Source organism: Rousettus aegyptiacus, unplaced genomic scaffold (assembly GCF_014176215.1).
Source record: "Rousettus aegyptiacus isolate mRouAeg1 unplaced genomic scaffold, mRouAeg1.p scaffold_m13_p_7, whole genome shotgun sequence".
NCBI classification, from domain to species: Eukaryota; Metazoa; Chordata; class Mammalia; order Chiroptera; family Pteropodidae; genus Rousettus; species Rousettus aegyptiacus.
In genome coordinates, this window is record NW_023416310.1 from 98,200,845 (window position 1) to 98,224,343 (window position 23,499).

Below are 23,499 nucleotides of genomic sequence, written 5' to 3' on the forward strand. Positions count from 1 at the left end.
AGAAAATGGGATGAAAAATATACCAAGATGGCAACGGGAAAAAAGGCAGGACAACGAATGAAAAGCCAGAACTCAAAGTATGAGTATAAAAAAGATCAGCTGATTTCTTGTTAGGTTTAATGAAGAAAGTGATTACACTAATCTGAAATCCTAATTAACTTAACTTTAAACTTTTTAAAAATGTTTAATGTTTCTCTGCTGTTGCTCTTCCAGAGCATTATTAACACTTTTTGAAACCCATACTCAATGTTCCAGGGTTGGAATACTTGTCATTTTTCTCCTGTGAAAAATTAAAGAGCCCATATAAAAGATCTAGCTTATGATCCCAACCTGATAGATTAAAACCACACTAACAAGATCAAATTAAAATGCAATCTCTCACCCACACGAAGCTTCCCAAAGATTTGTTTCAAATCTTCACATCATAAACTTAACAAACCCAGACTTCACTCTGTCTCCTGTCTACCTCTTAAACCCTACTCAAAACAATCACTGACAGTTACTTTGTCCTGATCTCACCTGCCTTGCTCACTGCCCCACATCTCCCTTTTAAGCATCTACATTCCATGCTGCCTATGTTAGATGTGCGTACATCAGTCTGAAGCTGTCAAAGTCTGCACTGGACAGGAGACTAATTTTCATCTCCTTCAATCTGACTTTAGTCAGTTGCTAGGAAGAAAAGTATCTCAAGAGCCCAAAATCTTGTACTCAATATCCATCCTTCTGTCAGGAATAAAATACGTAATTTTCCTTAAAATTGCCTTGCCAAGACTCATAATGAAAAAATATATATACACATACACACCACTCCATGTTTTTCTTCCCCCTATACAAATCATTCAAGCTGTACCAAGGAAAATAGCATCTATGTCCTCAATTTCACTATACAATTACTGAAATATATAAAAGTATGTCTCTTAATATCAATTAAAAACCCTCATTGCCTATTTCTTCTCTCTGATAATGTCCTAAGAGACTGTCAGTTTTATCTGGGTAATGTTAAATGTTAACTTGGTAGGTAATTCAATGTTTTCAGGATGTAAAAAGCTGAGAAGTTATCTGTGCAACAAGACTGTTAGAGAGCAAGCTCACCAATCAACTAACTATAGCTGCTAAGATCACACAGATGCTAGTAAACTCAGTAGTTTTAACTCTATTGTTTTAGTAGACCAATAAATACTGCTTTCTTGCTCTAAAAGAAACAAGACACTTTCTACATAAAAAGTGGTTCTTAGAACGATTGAGACTTAGTATTGAACAACACTGACTGCTCTCAAGAAGTTGAAATCCTACTTTTACTCAAGAACAGTGTACTTGCACTAAATCAAAGTTTACCTGAAATGAAATAATTATCCGAACACCAGAACTTGAAAAGAAAGCCTTCAAAAAAATCTTAAGACAAATAGTGCCTAAACATAAATAGATATGAAAAGGTGGAAACTACAAGCCAACAATTAAAGTGTTTGCTTTCTATTTATTGAACAAGGATATTTACTGGATAAAAAATGTACTATTTTCACCTTCTAGCCATTTAGAGAGAAGTTACATGTAGGTGTCACTGTTAAATGTTTTATTCAATACTGCAGAAGAGGCTGCAGTGAATTATCCAGATATTTTCATGTTTTCCACACAATGTGAATAACAGCACAAAAATGAGAGGTGACTGGCTAGTGGTATGGCAATCATGAAGAAAAATTAAGACAAATGATCTAGTAGGCAGTAAAAGTCACTGGCTTTAGCTATAGTCCTTGCTCTATTCAACAGAATTCTACCACCTTTTCCAGGACTACCATAAATCTGTTCCCACCATAAATCTGATCCCACCATTAAAATAATTACAGACACATGCAGTCATGTCTTAATTTTCAACTCCAAGTTATTCTACCTCTGTGATACCAATAGACTGATTAGTAATGGGAAAGTAAAAGGTTAGCACCTCCAACTCAATAAGCCTTGTCTCAGTTGTTGAAAATCTGGTAGAATTCCAATCAATATAAAAATAACAGGGCTTCAACAAGAGCACTACTGTTTATAGACATGTATCACTGCCCAAAGGGCTCCCATGGCACCATAATATTCCAGATATATTAATAAACATGAAGAAACAGCATCAATTAGCTCCAAATAATGTAAATTTTTTTAAAAGGAAGTGGCATTTTACATCTATGACGATAGCAAAAAAATTTTATTAGACCATCCCATTATTTGGAAAGGAGCGACAATTTGTTTCTCTTCAACATCGTTTTATCTCCTGTTCTTTCCAAGAACTCTCCACCATTCCTTGTGTCCTAGGGTAAACATGTGACCTAGTCTGGCTGATAGGTCTCCCCTGGCAATAGAAACTGGTTCAGCTCTGAGCGTAATCGAAGCAAAGCTATTCAGTACCCTCTTTGGCTAAGAAATAAACACTGAAGTTCTTTTTCTGCATAGATGACAAAACTAGGATGACCACCTCTAACTTAGGGTGGGCATTTTGTGCAATATGTACCTATGAAAATAGAAGTAAACTAAAATACATGGAGACAGATGATGAAAAAAGCCTCATATCCTTGGTCAGTCACATCTAGCCATGCCTGAACTCAGGATCTACAGGTTCCCGGAAAACATCATTTCATTCAATGTTGTTTCAATACATAATGTTAATGGGAAAGAAAAAACAAATCAATTCCCAGCCAGGGCCATTGCTATGTGGAATATGCATATTTTCCCCATGTCAGCGTAGGTTTTCTCTGGGTACAGTAGTTTCCTCCCATATCCTAAAAACATACAAATGAAATGAATTGGCATGTCTACACTGTCCTGATTTGAGGGTGAAATCTTTCCAGGACTGGTTCCCGCCTTGAACCCTGACCTGCCTGGATAGGCTCCAACCACCCACAACCCTGAACTGGAATAAAAGAGTTAGAAAATAATTATCTTGTTTTTACTAATCTTTCATAAATGTGTGTACAGCTCACATTTTAATGTTTAATATTAGAGGTGTTTTAGGTCTGTATTTAGAAGTTTAATGATGTTTTTGTGACCAGAAATATGCCACAGGAACTTAACTCTTGTTTATATCAATTAGCCTATAGTAAAACTGATTTTGCTATATGTCATTTCCATTTAAAGTCAGTTTCCAAGAATCTGTGGATGACATTTAAGTGAGGATTTACTATACTCCTGGAACTGCCAATTACAAGGACTCATAAATTCCCTTTTTGCTTAAACAAGTTTGAGCTGAATTTCTATAACTTGTAATTGGTGAGGTTATATGAACATTATTAGCAAACTAAAGAACTCTGCTAGAGAACAACTTATTAATACATCTTAAAAGTTCCTGAAGAAACTTTCTTAATGGTAGTTACAAAAGCAGACATGTATGTAAATTTTCATCAAACTACACACTGATTTGTGCACTTCGTTGTTAATATATTTAAGTTTGAAAAAAGATTTGTGCCCCCATATTTCTACTCCTGGAAATGTACCTTAAGGACATAATTTTAAAACAGAAAACAGGATATATACGTGGTGTTCGCTCACTACAGCATTAGTATTTATATCAAAAACATAAAAACCTTTAAGTCCAAAAATAGAGAAATAATGCAATAGAAAGTATAGTTTTTAAAGACTATAAATTCCAAAGTCATACTAAATCATTTAAAAATTCCTGAAATTAGAGTTAAATAAAAAAAAAATAATAATATGATATCAAAGCTAGAACTAAAACTATGGTAAAATGTATATGCAGGTAGCCAAGGACTCAAAAGGGAATCTAAACCTGAATATAAAATACTATGTACAATGGTTCAAAAAATGAATTAGTGTTAATCTAAGACAACATAGAAGACTTTATGTTAAACACTGTTGAAAGAAATCAAAAAAGATCTAAAGAGATGGAAATATATTTTCTTCATGGATTGGAAGACTCAATACAGTAAAAATGTCAATTCTCCCCCAAACTGATTACAAGTTTAATATAATGTAATTCCTATAACAATCCCAGTTTTTCATAGATACAGGCAAGATTATCTAAAATTCATACAGAAAAGCAAAATCTAGAATAACAACTAGAATAACTAAAACAATTTAGAAAAAAAAATAAAGTAAGTGGAATTACTCTATCCAATTCAAAAACTCTTACAGCAATAAAGGTTGTGTGGTACTGGCAGAATAGATACATATATTAATGAAACAAAATAGGGAACCCAGAAATAATCCCACACAGTGATTTCAACAATGGTACTGGAGCAACTGGATGGCCAGTGAGGGGGAAATGTGAACTTACCTAAACCTCAAATTATACAAAAATTAATTCAAAATGAGTCAAAGATTTAAATGTAAAACTATAAAACTTTTAAAAGATAACTGGAGAAAAGCTTCATAAGCTAAAGCTTGGTGAAGAATTCTTAGACATGACACCAACAGCACAATCCATAAACGGGGAGGGTGAAGGGGAGTGGGGGGGTGTTAATAAATTGGAGTTCCATCAAAATTTAAAACTTTTACTATGCAAGAGACCTGTTAAGAGGGTCAAAAGACAAGCTACATCCACACTATGGAGTACCCATGTAATACTACCTAACAATAAAAATTCATTGATGCACCAACTTGGAAGGCTCTCAAGGGCATCATGTTGAGTTAAAAAAAAGCCAACCTCAAAAAGTCATATATTATATGATTTCGTTTATACATTATTATTGAAATGATAGAATTAGAGATGGACACAGATTAGTTTTTAAGGGTTAGGGACAGTGAAGAGTGAGTGTAAGCAGTATGACTATAAAGGAGTAGCATGAGGGAGATGGAATAGTTCTGTATAATTGCAGTAGTGGTTACATAAATCTACACATACACCAAAGTCAGAGAATTGTATATACATATTATGCCAATGTCAATTTCCTGGTGCTGACATTATACTGTGGTTGGGAGAAACTGGGTAAAGGGTACACTGAACCACTATGTACTATTGTAACTGATCAATCCTCCCTTTTCTTAACAGCTCCATCTTCCCCTTCTTAGCCTCATCTCTCCTGACGGTTCTGCCTCCAGGCTCTCCCCCAACCCTTTTAACTCTTCCTGAACACAGCTGAAAAACTAATCTCCCCAAAACACTTTTCCTCATATTCTGTGTTGCCCAGATGGCAGAACTTCTTAAAACAGGAAGTTAAGGAGACACATTTCAGTTTAAGAAAAAAAACTTTAAAAATAAACACAAAGCAATGCTAGAAAAAGCTGCTTCAATGGGTAGCAAGTCCTGCGTCACCAGATATATTCGAGTGTATGGGAATCTGAACCTGTGAAGCCTAGTCCAATCACAGAATTCTCTGATTCTGTATTATTTCCCTGGTAGTCCTCTCTTCCTTACCTGGCATTTCAAACCACCCTCTAATATCTAACTCCAACCTCTTCTCTCAGCACCCCTATCCAGTCTGGGCATTCACTGTTCCCTATGTACTTCTTATACCTGTTGTTTTTCTTACCAAGATGACTTTTTCCCATCCTTTCTTCCTCCTTTCAAGATCCAGTGCACCTTCAGAAAGCTTTTACAATCCCTCACTTACCTTCCCATTCCATTCTTACATGCCACTCATGCTATTAATTTGCTTTTCATGCCAATGTGTCCTGATTATAAGCTCTGGGAGAAAAAAGGAAAAACAGTCTCCTGCCTGCTAGAAAATAGTCCCTCTTCATCAGAGACCACACATGGTCACCCAGCTCTTTTCCCATTCTGGTTTTTCTGACACAGTTTTTCACCAAGAAATCCATTGTTGCCCAGTGTACCAATCATCTATCTATTCAGCCCCTTCACTGAGCAGAATGTCATTAGAGACAGAACAGGAATACATAAAGGTGTACACCTCAGCTTCTTTGGGCCCTCTCCCCTCCCTGCTTCATCCACGCAGAGATAGATAGATAGATAGATAGATAGATAGATAGATAGATAGATAGATAGATAGATAGATAGATAGATAGATATACCCATGAGCTACTGCAGGGAAGAAGGTACTGATGTAGCTTAAGTCTCTGATCTTGGCCTTTAAGATTCAACTGTGAATTACAAAAATCCCTGTTCTGGTAAAAGCTATTCCTCATCACTCTTCTTCCAATTTACCATCGCTGGTCCTCTTTTTTCAATGTCTCTCCTTTTTCAAACCAATTTCATTTAAGCCTTCCCATCTTTGTTTCTTGAATGTCTCCTACCCAGCTAAGGGCTCCCTTTTTCTCGTCAGAGCCCTATTCAAGAATTCATAAAATTACAATGATACTCCTTTCTAGGCATTGTTCAAATACATATGTATGAGGAATGACTACTAATGGGTATGAGATTTCTTTTGGGGGTGATGAAATGTTCTGGAATTAGATCATGATGATAACTGCAAAACTGTAAATATACTAAAAACCACTGAATTATATACTTTTAAGGGAAAATTTTGTTATGTGAATTATATCTCAATTTTTTTTTAAAGGTAAGATTCTCCACCCCTACCCTGTATTTACATTTGGTATTAGGCAGGAAAACATTTAATTTTTGAGACAAGAGCCTTTTCTCACATACTTATTAGTGAATATAGTCAATTATCTTCCTAAAACAAGTGTTCCTTCCCAAAACAAGGACTATATTCTTCATTAATTATGTGATAGGTACCACAGACAACGATCACCAGACCAGCACAGAACATGCTCTGCTGGAGTATAAAGAGAAGGCAATAAATTATTTAATTACCACTGTGATAAGAGATAGGGAAAAAAGTATAAAGAATGATTTAATCAGGGAGGATTGTGGGGGTGGGCAGGGTCCCCAAAAGAGAAACCAGAACATCTATGAGGCACATCCCCGCCTCAACCCATATAAGTTACAATTACTTTGGGCTAACTGTCAGTACAATGAAATCCCTAGATCACAGGGACTTGGATACAATGCAATTGATAACTGGTTCCCATTCAACACAGGAAGCCCACTTGGACATTTCACTGGCCTTGAGGTAAAGTGACCCTGCATTTATGTGAATCTTTTACCCACAGTGTTAATGATAAGGTTTTGGTGTACTCATAAATGTCCGTGTTCATTATTCATGTAATCTGGGGCAAATACAAAAAGAAAATTACGTTATGCTAAAAAATCTTGTACATTCAACTCTGGTTATTAATTATGACTGCACAGAAAGGCTTGTACAAACTCAAAGATAAAGAAGGTCTAATTTACGGTGTTTGTTATAAATAAATACATACATACATACATAAATACTTTTTTGAAAACACAATTAAGCTCATTTCTTTAGTAGTCTGGGAAAACCCTAGATCAGAGGTCAGCTAACAATAGCCTATGGATTAAATCTAGCCACTCCATTTTTGTAAATAAGTTTTACTGGAACACAGTCATGCTGTTTGTTTATATATTTTTCAAGCTGCTTTCCCAACACAACTGCAGAACTGAAGACAGTCAAGATACCTTAATGCCACTAAGGTCTAAAATATTTCCTACCTGGCCTTTTACAAAAAATATCTGCCATCTTGTAACTAGACAAAAGTAGTCCACATTGATTCAGAACAAAGAAATCTTATACATCCTTTAGCAATTAAGTATTCCAGTGGATAAGCAACAGACTTGAAATGTAAAGAATTCTAAATCTCCTTCCATCTGGTACAGAGCTTTAGGTAAATCACAATTACTCTGTTTTATATACCAATAAAATTGAGAGCAGTTAAGTTCAGTTTTGCCTAAGGACTCAGGACTACTAAAGCCAAGCCTGGGAAAGGTGTCTGTATTATCTTTTGTAGCCTAATAAATTACCCCAAAAGTTGGTAGCTTAAAATAAACATTATCTCCCCAAGTTTTCGGAGTTGGATGGAGTTGCCATCATCTGAAACTTGACTGAAGTCCTAGGATCTGCTTCCGAGGTTGCCTACTAACATGTTTGGCAAACTGGTAATGGCTGTTGGCAGACCTCAGTTACTCTCCATAGGCCCTCTTGGATGTCCTGACAATAAAGCAGCCAGCTTCCCCCAGAGTAAATAATCCATGAAAGAGCCAGGAGAATACTATCCTCTTTTTAAGACTCTGCTTCAAAAGTAGACAGTATCATTTCCGCCACATTCTATTCTTTATAGAAGCAAGAGTCTCTATGTCCAACACATATTCAAGAGGCTCAAAGTTAAGCTCCACTTTTTTAAGGACAGGGTGTCAAAGAATCTGCAGACATATTAACACTACTACAAGGTTTCAAATGATGAGTAAACGGCTACAACAACATAACCAACAAGACTTGGTTGATTAAAAACTCTATGCTTAACCATCTTCATAACACATATTTTCTTCTATATATTATAGAAGGAGTTTCATCGCCATTTGTTAAGACACTCCAAATAAAAAAGTAAGCCAACAGAAAAAAAAAGCAAGGCACTTCAGCTTTTCATATCTGATGCAGTAATGACGATAGAAGGCAGTTATATTTTTGTTTTAGCTTTTTTCCAAAAGGCAGCAAATTATGGTGAATAGATCATGATCATAAATAACTGCAAAGTTGGATTAGGACAGACAAGTAGTGATGATTGAGAGGCACATAAAAGATTTTCTCAGATATAAACAAAAATAATAAGAAAACAAATTTGGATATGCATTCAAAATGGGGCAGGGGGTGCCTATATTATTACCATAACTGCTACAGATTTCCATCAGGGAAACTTCTAAAACAAAGAACATATATAGAGTGAAATAAAAAGTTACCTGCAACAATTAAATGTATTTTGAACATAAATGTCTTAGTCATTAGACTCAAGTAACACTTTGGCCAAATTCACCTGCTAATATTATTGAGTTTCTTTGCAGAAGGCAAGAAAGTTCTGGGGAATTAAACTTTCACATAGTAGACAATGAAGTAACAGCTATCCTGATTTTCTCAACAGGAAGCTCAAAAATTGTCTTGAAGCGGACAATTAAATTGCTTTAAAATAAATTAATTCAAAACCCACCCTACTGGGTTGAAATAGTGCCCCCAAAATTTCATGTCCACCCAGAAGCTACAAATACAGCCTTATTTGGAAATAGGATCTTTGCAGATATAATCAAGTTAAGATGAGGTGATAACGAATTAAGCACACCCAAAATCAATGACTGATACCCTTATCAAAGGGAACTTTGCATACAAAGACATAGGGAGAATGCCATGTGACAAGAGGGCAAAGATTAGAGGAATGTGTCTACAAGCCAAGGAACGCCAAGGACGCAACAACCACCAGAAGCTAAGAGAAAGCATGGAACAGATTCTTCCTCTGAGTGCCTCCCCCCAAAAAAATCAACCCTAACACCTTGATTTCTGATATCTAGCTTCCAGATACATTAGAGAATAAATTTCTGTTATTCTAAGACACCAAGTTGATGGTAACTGATGTTATGGTAGCCTTAGAAAATTAATACACCCACCTAGCTAGAATTACGGAACTTAAATAATCTCATTTGCAGTACGAGAAATATTTATCTTCAGCCTAAAAACTAAAAAAAAAATTACCATTCAAGGTTTTTAGTTCATTAATTCAGAACCACTGAAGATAGCATCTCCATTTAATTCACTGCCCCTTTTTGGGTACTGTTACAGAAACGAATTTGACTTAAGACTCCAATGGACTATACACATTGCTTGCTGTCAGCCAGCCATCAGAGGTCGTCCACTGAAGTTCTCCCATAAAGCCAGTAAAGTATCTGCACAGAATTGGGGGTCAGTTCACCATACTTGATATCCAACAACTCTACAGAAAGCTATGTCTTTGCTGAAATCCTCTTGCTGGACCAGAAGTTTAACACAAAACTAAGTTTCAAGAAGTTAATCTTCCACATTTAAAGTCCTCTTATACTTGTAGCATCACAGTGATGACAGTTTTTCTAACAGTAACTATTGGTAAGCTGTGGGTTATAATTTACAACTTTTTATTCATTCTGAGTTTCTCAAAAGATGATTCTTTTAAGCTCATCTTCAATTAATTTCAAATTCACACCAGCACAAATATGTATGGCTGATGTAGCATAACAGTCTAACAGAACGGGGCAATTTCTGTGGTATTTTCAGAATGGATATTTTTCCATTTTATCATCCTTATATCTTCAGTATGAATTCAAAAAAGGTATTAACGTAGAATGAAAGATAAACATCTGCCGCATTTATTTTCTATCAAATTGTGTTAACACCACTTCTGAGACTCGATTTTACTTAGAACATCTAAGAGAAGTGGATACAGATTCTCCAAAAAATATGTTCCTTTGTAACTATCTCTCCTGATTAAAATTTTAGCCAGTACAACTTACTACAACTCCAATAACTGAATATTATTAGTTACCGAGCAACTGGCAAGCTTAAGAATAAGAATATTGACCACAAAAAGTTATCATCAAGGATTTTCTAGAAAGCCCTGCTTCTCTACATAAAAAAGCAATATTGACCTACCTTGTTTTCGAACATCTTCTACAGCAGCCACAAGCTCCTCCTTGAGAAACTGACTCTCCTTTGCAATTTTATCCCCCTTCTCCAAGAAATTCTCAGTTGCTTGTTCAACAGATGCAGCCAAAACATGGGCCTTCTTAGAACGACCTCTCTTCTTATTAGAGGGCCCCTTACTATTGGTATTTACCAGAGTTGTAACCTAAAAGTTTCATTTTTAAAAATTAAACTGAGTCAATTAAAATGAAACAGAAAGACTAACATCTTTAAAGATAGTAAGAATTATTGATTACAAAATGAAACATGTTTATGAGATTCTACCAAGCATTAACAAATAACATACAACTTTCTCTACATTGAAGATATACAGTAGATATTGTTTAGTTTCCAAAATAATTTAGCTATCTCAATGTGTAAGAAATATAATTCTTCAAACATGACCACTAGGTTTTTAGTTCTGTTTTATAAATTAAAAACTGGTTAGAAACAAGTTAGACATATATCTCTACTATATGTCATCAAAAAGTTCCAAAAAGAGGTCAACAATGAACTTAGCTTTAGCTAGAGGGTCACATTTTCCTCCTATTTTCAACCTGTGCAAAATGTTTTTAAAATGACTTACTTTTGAAATCTTTTCACAGTTTATTCACACAAATCTCAGCAAATAGTAAAGGCCCTTAAGAAAGAATGAAAGGACTGCCTGAAGTAGCCTACTATGATGGTGTTTTAAGTAACAGAACAATAACTGTCATAAATACATATACTATCAGATGATCTGTAGATTGAAGATGACTAAAGATTTATTAGCATAATTTGCCATACAAAAGACCTGAGAGTTATAGTATATGAGCTATACTAAAGTAAATATTCCTGAGTCCTACCACACTCTTCTATATATATATTTTTAAATTTTATATATAGACATGTTTGTGTATATAAAAAACTAGTTTATATTTATCAGTTGGAATGCAATTTTAAAGATAGTACATGCCACTATGTTTCATTTTCTCTCTCTCAGACACAACCATGTAAATTGTGCCAAAACACTGAAAGTGCACAGCTAGTTGCTAACAGTTAATGTTGCCACACTGTGATATTTGTATTTGTAACAGAACATACCAAACTTCCACCCTAAAGTTAAATTACCTATCAGACAGTGAAAGGCGTGTTAAACAGGGTGAAGAGACTCAATAGTCAAAGCTCCATATCCCATCTTTCTTGGATCTACCTTCCAAGAAAAGTGATGCCAAAATAATGTTTACAAAGTGCAAACATTTGGAAAGTTGCACTATATACCATTACCCCCTATAACTGTCAATAAGACTCAAGAAGAACGGTTGTTTCTAAAGGGTTAGATGAACTCATACATCAATAATTATTAGTGGAGCCTAAATTCAACCACTCGAAATAGGCCTTTAACAAAATAACCTTGTTTTGTGTTTGTTACCCAGATCAACTGCTATGGAACCTGTTACAACAACTATGTATTTGTTTGCAGATTCTTACCTGTGTAACAAGGGGTTCCAACAGTCTTTCAACTGCCAGAGTCCTGATCTCTAGACTTTTGGGGTCCCATTTGAAGTTTATGTTGCCTGCGTGGACAGCAGTCATTTCTGAAAAATAACAAAAAGCCAAAGTCAGGCAAACATCAAACTCAAACATGTAATATATAACAAATCTTCTACTTAAGGATTTTAGTATCGGAAAAGCTATATTCACAAGATTAAAAAAAAAAAGTGTTACTAGCCTGTATATGTGGGCCCAGTAATTCTTATAACCTCTTAAGATTTCAAGTTTACAATCATTAGAGGGTACTACAAGAGGGTGTTCCCAAACACACAGAGCTTTTCCCTTTGGGCTTCTCTGGCACTAAGACATTTCTACTTCCAGTTTTTCCACGCTGACTTAAAAGTAGGATGAAAAGCTAAAGTGAAGAAGGCTAACAGAAGATTCTGATTTTTCTTACACAACATTTTCAGTACAATATTATCTAAACAGTACACCCTACTCCATTTTTTGATGGATTCTTAGAGAATATTTTGTCTTATTCTATTAAAACGTAAGGCTTAACTCTGCTACCCTCTGCATTTACAGTTATCATCACTCAAAGCCAGAAGAAATTTTAAGTTGCACTTGGTCAAATATCACTAAGAGTGTCAAGGTAAACTTCCATTAGGCAGAGGCTTTAAGACCAGGAAAAAGACTTCGATGAAAATATCGAGCAGTTAGTATTTGCCTCTAAAAGTAGTGCTTTAAAGATTAAAGAAAAAAAGAAGTAGAGGTATGTAGTTGAAGTAAACAATATGAACTTTCCAAACAAACATAAAAGAAATTTAAAAGCTTAAAAAAGTGCATTCTTATAACTCCAAGTTCAACTTGTAAAATTTTATTTTAAAGGGAATTAAGGTGCACATAAAAACTTGGATACAATGATATTCACAACAGCAGTGTATACAATCATTAAAAATTGGAAACTAAATTTCTAGCAGAACATTGAATAAATACTATTTCCCAGTAAAGGGAATCAGAGCTCCTCAAACTCAACATAAAACTCCTCAAAGAAAACATATGCAGTAAACTCTGACACTGCTCTTAGTAATATTTTTTCTGATATCTTCTCAGGCAAGGGAAACAAAAATATAAACAAATGGAACTACATCAAACTAAAAAGTTTCTCAACAGCAAAGGAAACCATCAACAAAACAAAAAGACAACCTACTGAATGGGAGAAGATATGTGCCTATGATACACCTGACAAGGGGTTAATATGCAAAATTTAGAAAGAACTCATACAACTCAACACCAAAAAAACAAACAAACAAACAAAATACAATCCAATTAAAAAATGGGCAGAGGACCCAAAAAGGCATTTCTCCAAAGAGGACTCACAGATGGCCAACACACATATGGAAAGTTGCTCAATGTCACTAATCATCAGAGAAATGCAAATTAAAACCACAGTAAGATATCACCTCACACTTGTCAGAATGACTATCATCAATAAATCAAAAAACAAGTGTTGCCAAGAATGTAGAGAAAAGAGAACTCTCATTTACTATTGATGGGACTGCAAATTGGTATAGTCATTACGGAAACAGGAGGTTCCTCAAAAAAATTAAAAACAGAACTACCTTATGACCTAGCAACTGCACTTCTGGGTATTTATCCAAAGAAAACCAAAACACCAATTCACAAAGATGTATGCACCCTTATGTTCAATGCAGCAGTAGTTACAATAGCCAAGATATGGATGCAACCGAACTGCTCATCAATAGACAACTGGATAAAGAAGTTGTGGTACATATATATTATGGAATATCATTCAGCCATAAAAAAATAAAATCTTACCATTTGCAGCAACACAGATAAACCTAGAGGGTATTATGCTAAGTGAAATAAGTCAGACAGAGACAAATACCATATGATTTCACTCATATGTATAATCTAAGGATCAAAATAAATGAACAAACAAAACAAAAAGACTCATAGATGCAGAGAACAAGCTGGTGATTACCAGATGGGAAGGGGGTTAGGTGGCTGGGTGAAAAAAGTGAAAAAATTAAGAAATACGAATTTTCAGTTAAAAAAGAGTCACAGGGATGTGAAGCACAGCATAGGAAATATCAATAATACTGTAATAATCATGTATAGTGGTAGGTGGGTACTAGACTAATCAAGGGGATCACTTTGTAAATCATAATGTACACTTGAAACTAATATAATGTAATATTGAATGTCAACCCTAATTGAAAAATAAAAGTGAAAAAAAAAAAAAGAACCCCGAATGAAGACTTGAATATGGACTGTTAAACTTTCAGAAGCTGCCTCTGGATTCTGAAAAAGGTGGGTGTGTGGGGAGAGTGGAGGAGTCTTATTCCAGGTCTGAGAAGGCAAGGAGGGCACAAAGATTAACAACATCAGATCAAAAAGACACAGGAACAAAGGGCTCCATTGGCCAAATTTACAAGCTGAGTATGAAGAACAATGACAACAACTATGACTGATAAACAGACATATTCTGTGACCATAGGGAACATCAAAAGAAGAGGCTAGGGAGTAAATTTCTTTACCATGAATGTATAATTGAGGTAGAAAATGACCATTTTGCAAACCCTAGTGTGATAAGTGATTCAGGTAAGGATTATCAATGAATGTTAACACCATTAGGTGAAGGCTACTAGGGAACAGGATATTTGTGGGTGCCAAAGTTATCACCTAACAGGTCACTTACTAATTACAAAGGAGGTAAAATATATCTTTACACTGCTGAGATCTAATGGCCATCCTCTTAAAATAAATAATTAAACTTAGCATTGCTAATAATGAAAAACCTGGTATTATACACCTCCTAATATGATGAAATATGAAATACGTCCCACATTACCTATAAAAGTACTGTTGAAGTTTTTTTAAAAAAAATAAAAAATAAAGTTAAAAAAATTAAAAATTAATTAAATATTAAAGTTTTAAATGTTTTTCAAAAGCCTCAGTATTACTATAAACTGAGCAAAGAGTTGTGCAACAGCATAATTAAATTAAATGTTAAACCTGAGTCTACTAAAGCCTCTACCTTTTTCAATGCCATGGATCCCTTTCTACTAAAGCCTATAGATCAGCTTGTCCCATAGAAATAAAACATGAGCCTCCTATATAATTAAAATTTTTCTAGTAGCTACATTAAAAACGATTTTTTTAAAACTGATAAAATTTATTTTTATTTTAATATGCATATTTTATTTAATATACCCCAAATGTTTTAATACATAATCAGATTTTTTTTAAATTAGAGATCTTTTACCTAAGTACTAAGTGTTCTGAAAGCTGGGATGTATTCTACACTTAGGACACATTTAAATTCGAACAAGCCACATCAAGTGCTCAATAGCTACACGTGACTATTGACTTCTGTATTGGACAGAGCAGCTATAGATCTTTCCTTGGAATGCTTTTTTTAAATGCATGAAATATAATTCAAAAGATTATAAAGGAAACACATACTAAAATTTAGCTATCAAAATACTTAATGAACGAATTGTAATACAGCAATATATGTGCTTCATTATCAACATTAAATGAGATCTGACAAGAGGTCTTATAACTACTTCAAAGTAATAAAAAACATACATTTTTTTTTCAAATTATCATATAATTACTGCAGATATGAAAAGCACTGAGATTTCTACTGAGATTTTAACCCGTGACAAAGTTACAGGTTCAACTGAAAACTGTAGCTTGAGGTCTACATTAATATAGAAGGAAATGCTAAATTCCTGCTAATAATGAAAACAAAGATTTTTCTAATGCGAATTCACTGCATATTAAGAAACCATTCCTAGACTGAATTTCAAGTTACAGGAAGTAATGTTTACAGGAGATACAGATGCATGTTAAAAAAAAACACCATGAGGAAACAGGCAAACCCAGAATGTAGGGCATTCTGCAAAGAGGTTTTAAGTCTTCAGAGTCAACATTTGGGAGAAGGGGATGGCAGGACTACTCTAGACTAAAAGGCCCAGGAGACTTAAGACTCTAATGCTGTATATATAACTTATTTGGTGCCTGGTTTGAAAGAGTTATTAAGACGTTTGTAGGAAAACTGGTAAATTTTTAATATTTATTAAATATTAGATATTATGGAATTACTGCTCAATTTCATAGGTGTGATAATGAAACTGGCTATGTAGAAAAAGGACTATTTTTAGAAGCTATGTGCTGAAATATTTAGAGGGGAAGTGTCAAAATGTCTGCAATTTTCAAACGGTTCAGCAAAAGTAGAAATATATACATAGATCAATGAATTAGCAAAAAATACTCATATTGTTAAATCTAGGTAGCGGACATGTGAATGGGTATTCAGAGATTTATTCTTTTAGGCTCTTTGTGTACCTGAAATTTCTCATTTAAAAAAATGGAGGACTAATGATATATCCAAAATATATAAAGAACTTATACAACTCTACAAGAAAAAATAAAATCCAATTAAAAAATGAGAAGACCTGAATAGATACTTCTCTAAAGAGGAAATACAGATGGCTAATAGACATATGAAAAGATGTCTATGCAAATTAAAATCACAATAAGGTATCACCTCATACGTGTCAGAATGGCTATCATCAATAAATCAAAAAAAGACAAATGTTGGCAAGGATGCGGAGAAAAAGGAACCCTCATACATTGTTGGTGGGAATGCAAATTGGTACAGCTGCTATGAAAAACAGTATGAAGGTTTCTCGAAAATTAAAAATGGATAGACCTTTTGACCCAGCAATTGCATTTCTGGGTATTTATCCAAAGAAAACCAAAACAATAATTCATAAAGATCTATGCAACCCATTATTAATGGCAGAACAATTTACAATAGCCAAGATATGGAAGCAACCTAAATGCCCACCAACAGATGACTGGATAAAGAAATTATGGTTCACATATACAATAGAATATTACTCAGCCATTGAAAAAAATGTAATCCTACCATTTGCAACGACATGGATGGACCTAGAGGTTATTATGCTGAGTGAAAGAAGTCGGACAGCGAAAGATAAATACCATATGATTTCACTTATATAGAGAATCTAAGGAACAAAAAGAACAAAGTAATCAAAAACAGATTCACAAATATAGAGGACAATCTGGTGACTGACAGAGGCAGGGGGATGTGAGCTGGGAGAATGTGGTGAAGGGTTAAAGTACAGATTAGTAGTTGACAGTGGATTGTGGAAATGGGGAGCACAGCACAGGAGATGCAATTAGCATTAATATGATGACTAGGTAGAGGGGGATCATTTTATGAACTATAAGATGTCTCTAACCAATGTACTGTATACTTGAAACTAATTTAAATAATTTTTTAAATGAGGGAAATGATGTAGAAGTTTATGAGTAAATGGTCAAAATGAATATTACTAAAGATGTATATACTTCATATACAATATGAAGCATAACTGTAGGGGCAAAAGGTATCTGGATGTATAAACCAAAATATTAACAACAATGATGCTATCTCTAAGAGTTGGGGATTATAGTTGCTTTTAACATTCTTTTTGCCTAACTGTATGTCCTGATACTATAAAATTACGTAGGTATTTAGAAAAAATTACTTTTATAACAAAAAAAACCAGAATTTATAAAATGCAAGGATAATACAATCAAAAGGCATGCTTGATCATCGTTTAACCACTTTGAACTTGTTTCCTCATTTATAAGTCTCATTACCTTCCGAAGATTTTGTAGGCTTTTGTGAAGATTAAAATTTAATCTGATGAATAAAATGAGATCCACCGAATAAAATGAGAATCTATGGGTCAATGCTAATATGAATAAAGAAGGAAAGTTCTTTCATACAATAAAAACCCAACGACTATAGAAGAAATAAATGTTATTTAGAAAAAAAATCTCCACTTAGAAAGCATCACAATAATTCAGGCAAGAATCATCGAAGAATGCTGAACCTAGTGGGTGAAAATTTACTAAGAAACTGAGTATCAACTGTCTCATGGTAACTCCCAAGAGATTATTTATTGATTACAAAGGGGGGAACTATAGTAACTCAGAAGTGGGGAAATCTGGTAGACGCCTTCTTAACCAAGTGATCAAAATTAACATCCCTAACAACTGACATAATGTAGCTCCTGACATGATGCACTGAGAAAGGATAAAACATCGCCTTCCTTGGTGTTTCCTACCAAAATTACATAACTTCAATCTCATCATGAGGAAACATTGTACAAACTCAAAATGAAGGAAATTCTAGAAAATAACTGGCTATAGTCTTCAAAAAGGTCAAGGTAGAAAAAACAAAGATAAATGGAAAAATTCTTCCGAATAAGGGAGGCTAAAAAGACACAACTAAACGTGGTAATTCTGGACTGAAATTGTACCGGAAGGAAAAATAGAGACAAGTGATAAAATATGAAAATCGATTCTAAATGAGAGAATAGTATTGTATCAATGCTAAATTTTCAATTTTTCATCATTATACTGGAGTTATGTCCTTGTTTCAAGTAACAGGGATGATGTCTGCAACTTATATATGTATATAAACAGGAATGGAAAGTGGGAGGGACAGTTGGAGAAAGGGAGAAGGGAGAGAGGAGAGGAACAAGGAAGAGAGGAAAGAGGGATAGGAAGAGAAGGGTTAGAGTGGGAGGGTTCTGTAGAAGAAGGGAAGAGGAGAAGAAAGGGAAGGCAAGTAAGAGGAAAGAGGGAGAGGGAAAGGAGTAGGGAAAGGAATGGAGATGCGCTGAAATATGGCTGAGGAATTGATTTTAATTAATGTTAAACAACCCCTAGGGACTACCTTATCAGACAGCACAGTTCTAGACTCTACAGAAAGTAACATCAAACACCCAAATTCTATATTAAAATAATGACCACGATAATATAGAAATGCACGTCTGTGACTAAACCACTCTTGACAACTTTAATATAAAATTATCTGTATCATCTTCCAGAAATGCACACTTGAGGCACAACTAGGTGGACTCTTTTATATATTGCTGAAAACATTAGTGCAGGAATCACCTAACATTTCATCGAGATTTATCTAAACATCAAAAAATTCTGGAATCACTGGAGATGGGGTGCCAAAGGAATTTGGATTTGCTTAATCTGGTAACAGAATGACAGTTTCCAAAAAAATTTGTTTCATTGCAGTGGGCAAATATGCTCTCTACATTCATATTATGTTAGGCCTATACTTTGATTTTTAAAGGTTATTTGTCCACTAAACTGATCAACCCAAGTCAGTAAACTTTAGAAGATTAAGTGCTCTAGATTACTGAAGGGCTAATAACAACTCAAGCAAATGTCATCAAATGTCACAGATAAGACATTTCAGAAAGAATGATTTGCCCCATGGATTCTGCATTACTGTATCCTAGCATTCCAAAGCCACTGCATCAACAGAAATTAATAGAAAACCTTTCAAGGGTTGTACAGGGAGGGAGCCAAGAGATAACTAAAATAAAGCCAGCTACAAGTAGACATGTGATCACATTTGTGTTTTAATTACTCAACAAGTACAACATACAACAATTCATTTACCCAAAGAAATACATTCTGCCATTTTTTCTTAAAATAAAAAGCCTTCTAGAAAAGCAGGAACCCAGGGAAGGGCAGTAAGCCCAACCCCTGCCTGAGGAAAAGCACTAGGCCTGAGGACTTGGTAACTTTTGAAAACCAGGTAAATGAACTTTCAAACAGCACACAGGCTTTTGTGCCGCTTTAAAACCCACGGCTCAGGCCCACGATGAGAGTATTGGTCAGAGTCTCAGGCCACGAGGAAGCTATGGAAAAGGGAGGCTGTTTGGAGATACCTGGAAGAGGGAGGAAAGAGAAAAGAAGTTGCCCAAGGTGAGCCTACAAATAATGGGCAGTCCAGTCCAGAAAATTTAGAAACCATTCAGTGTGTTCGTAAGTCTTTTGACAACCATGATGGAAGCAGACTGCTTTGTGTATCATCTTTAAAGGCCTTGCCAAGACTGACGCCAAACCACACATTATTAAACTATAACGGAGCCCAGATATGCTTTTGGTAACCCCAACCCTAAAAAGCAGAAGTATTTAAAATCAAATGAGAATATCTCCTTTGGAAAAAATGTGGCTTCTGGTACCAGCTTTGTCATTAACTTATTATCTGACCTTGGGCAAGTCATTTCACCTCTCTGGAGCCCCAGTTTTCTCATAAATAAAATAAAATAAAGTAAAGTAAAATAAAATAAAATAAAGTAAAATAAAGTAAAATTAAATTAAATTAAGTTCTAAGTTCCAAGTCCTTCCAGCCCTGAAATTATAGTGTTCCTTTCATTTATATTATTTCTCCATAGCCTATAAATTGTTTTATTAAATAAAATTTTCCCCAGGTTTACCCTGTGGTCTTTCTAGCTGTATGTTAAGGATAACTATGCTTATGCTTCTTTATGTCCCTTAAGTTACTGGCAAGGAAGGTACTTTAGGCAAAGCAGACTAAATTTATGCAACCTGTTTTTAAAATACTTAAGCCTACCAACACAAAACTTCTGCCTTAATCTTAGTCATATCTCCGGCTTCTCTACAATTAATGGTACTGTTTAGAGTAGCTAAACAAATAAGTTTTAAACTCTTGGCAGTTTCTAAGTTTTCCAATTAACTTACAGAGCACTCCTTCACAAGATCTATTACAAAATCTACTACAGCTAGCCAACCTTAATGAAATACAGCAACCTTAGGTTTTCCCAGGAAGGATCATGCTTAGTGGAACTAAATAAAAAGTTAAGCTGTTATTATTCAGTCATCATTATCTTATAAACATAAAGCAAATGTTCTCTATAAATTCAGAAAGGGGCAGAGATGTAGGTGTTTGACTAGCAATCTTTATGATAGAAAGAGAAATGAAGAAACAACAAGCAGAAAATAAAAGCACAGCTCCATCACAACCAAGGAGGCTGATTGCTGGCAAACTGCCTCTTTCATGCAAAGAGCTACATACCTTCTCCAAAGACATTTAATGTTCATTTACAACAGAATAGCCACATCATTCTTAAAATGTGTCTGCACCAAAGCTTAAGACTATCCTTACCACACTACTCAATGCCAATTTTTTTAAGAGCAAGGTTAAGTTAATGCAATGTTAGATGGTTCATTTAAATGCAAATCAGAAAATTCCAAAATTAAAAGTGCCCATAGTAACGTTAACTGTCACACTGTACAAGATGTAGGATAGTAGATTACTAGTGCAGTCACAAGGATGCCAGGTTGCCTCTGTATTAAAGTTAATACAGCTGTTGGAATCTCAACTCCCAGTAACTGTCAAAAAAAATATAACCTTTAAAATTAAGACTCAGCCTGACATTTGCCTATTTTATAAAATGTAAAGAGGTTGGGCACTAGGGGAGGAGTGCTAAAAAAAATAAGAGGTATAATAACACGTGTTCCATGTAAACAACAACAACAAAAAATGACAACCAAAAAAAAACCTTGTTTTTCCACCAAAAACGCAGACTCTTTTTCTAATCACAAGTACAGTATCATCATTCAAAAAAATGTTTAGCCTTGGTCAAACCTAAGAGCCAAAACATAATCAAAGTAGTAAAAAGTTTCCCATCTACTGCAGAGTACCTGGATTATACATAAAGCATCATTTGTATGCAATCAACTCATCATACACAAATACATTTTATATCAGGCACTTATATGGCAGAAGTTGTCACTCTCCTTCCAGGTATACAGATTTATGAGAAAAAGGGACACATGGCTAGATATTTATTATTTTTAAAGATTATTATATTTATAATTTTTTAAGATAATTATTTTTAATCATATAAGATTTAATCACTTTTTGTTCCTTATTTTCTTGAAGCAAGCTGAAATGAAAGAACTGCCATGCTGTATCAGGAGACACGAAGATAACCAAAAACACAAAAGACTGACAGTAAACATAAAAAATCCAGTCAACCATTTAGCCATTCAATCAGCAAATATGAGTGCCTTCTCCATATAGGCACTATTCCAGACAGCAGAGAAAAAGACCAAAAAACTCTGCCATCATAATACACTGTAGTAATGGCATAAATAAACAAACAAGATAGCATTAGTGCTAGGAAGAAAATTAAGCAGCGTAAGGATAACAGAATTATGTATGGTACTTCCAGGGCCTTTCTGTCTTGATAACACTTGAGTTGAAATGTGAAAGTCAAAGGAAGAGCCAGTCAGGCAAGGATCTAGGGGAAGAGCATTGCAAGTCGAGGTTAACAGAAACAGCATCTCCTAGAACTTGGTAAAGGAGAACAACATGTGGCTGGAGAACATAGCAAGAGGTGAGAGATCAAGTGAAGAAAAAAACAAAACAAAACAAAAGCTCCAGAGTTGCTGAAGTGACTACAGTGTGGACCAGATAGCTATGTTCGTTTACTTTGCTTCCACCCTACTTGGTTGAGACCACTAACAATGAACATGTTTAGCTGAAGCTGCAGTAAGTTGTCATAACAAACAACTGATCATGGATGCACAGAAAGTTCCTGTTTCCATAAGAAACTGGATGACTCTGGTCTGAAAAGAAAAGCAAAGCTGAAATCAGCATCTGGACAAAAGGGAAAAGAGTTTTTTGTTTTAGAACAATGTGACTAAAAACTCAGAGAAACTTTAACACCACTGAGGAGAAGCTCACAGTAAGAAGACTGTACTTTTTTTGAAGAGTCTGGAGAAAAGGTACCTGCCCTTGACTAGAGTCTAGGAAGTTACCCAGACTGTGTGAGAAAACAAGAAAGATTTATCTCCAAAACTTGTACTGTAGTATACACATTTGATGATCTATTTTGTTATTCATTTATCAATGACTGAACAATTACCATGTCCCTGGATTCTGCCAGGTGCTAGGGACATGGAGACTAATTAGAAATACCTACCAGATTATCATCATAGCAATTAATGATTAAGTACAAAAGGAAACAGGTAACTTTACAATAAAATAATCTGGCAGACGCCACTTAATCAAGTGTTTAAACTTAGTAACACCACCTGAAAAACGTGGTACATCATCACATATGTAGTATTCTTACCAAAAGTGGAAACAATTATAATATATATGACATATTATTGAATTGCACACTTGAAACCTATATTTTACTAACCAATGTCACCCCAATAAATTTAATTTTTAAAAAGTTGAAAACATGGACATGGTTCCTTAGTGTAGCGGTTAGCACATCTGCTTTACACATAGGTCTTGGGTTTACACCCCAGCAGAGTCACAGTCCATGGTCTATGGCCATGCCACCCTGAACAAACCCAATGTCTGATCTCAGAAATTAAGCAGCGTCAGGCCTGGTTAGTACTTGAATGGGAAACCACCTAGGAAGACCAGGTGCTGTAAGCATAAATAATAAAATAAATAAAAAGCTGAAAACATTTCGACAAATCCAAACTTTAGAACATCTACAGAACTGGCTCTAAACTCTTCAAAAGTGTCAATGTAATGGGGAAAAAAAAAAACCTGGGAATTAAAACTAAAGAGACATGACAACTAAAGGCAGTACGTGATTTGTTATTAATTCTTGGATTTAAAAAATAAGACTATAAAAGACATCACTAGGACAATTGGTAAAATCAATAT

At 34.8% G+C, this 23,499-nt stretch overlaps 1 protein-coding gene across 4 annotated transcripts in view; it reads right to left on the reverse strand.

Annotated features, from left to right (window-relative positions):
* The window catches only part of CTNNA1 (catenin alpha 1), a 187,005-nt gene that overhangs the window by 114,304 nt on the left and 49,202 nt on the right, over window positions 1-23,499 (reverse strand). For all 4 annotated transcript variants that reach the window (XM_016160595.2, XM_016160596.2, XM_016160598.2 and 1 more), the window contains exons 2-3: window positions 11,919-12,025; window positions 10,419-10,614 (exon numbers count right to left, since the gene is read on the reverse strand). In XM_016160595.2, coding sequence (XP_016016081.2) covers window positions 10,419-10,614; window positions 11,919-12,023 — 301 coding nt within the window. In that variant the 5' untranslated portion in view covers window positions 12,024-12,025. The remainder of the gene's footprint in view (window positions 1-10,418; window positions 10,615-11,918; window positions 12,026-23,499) is intronic.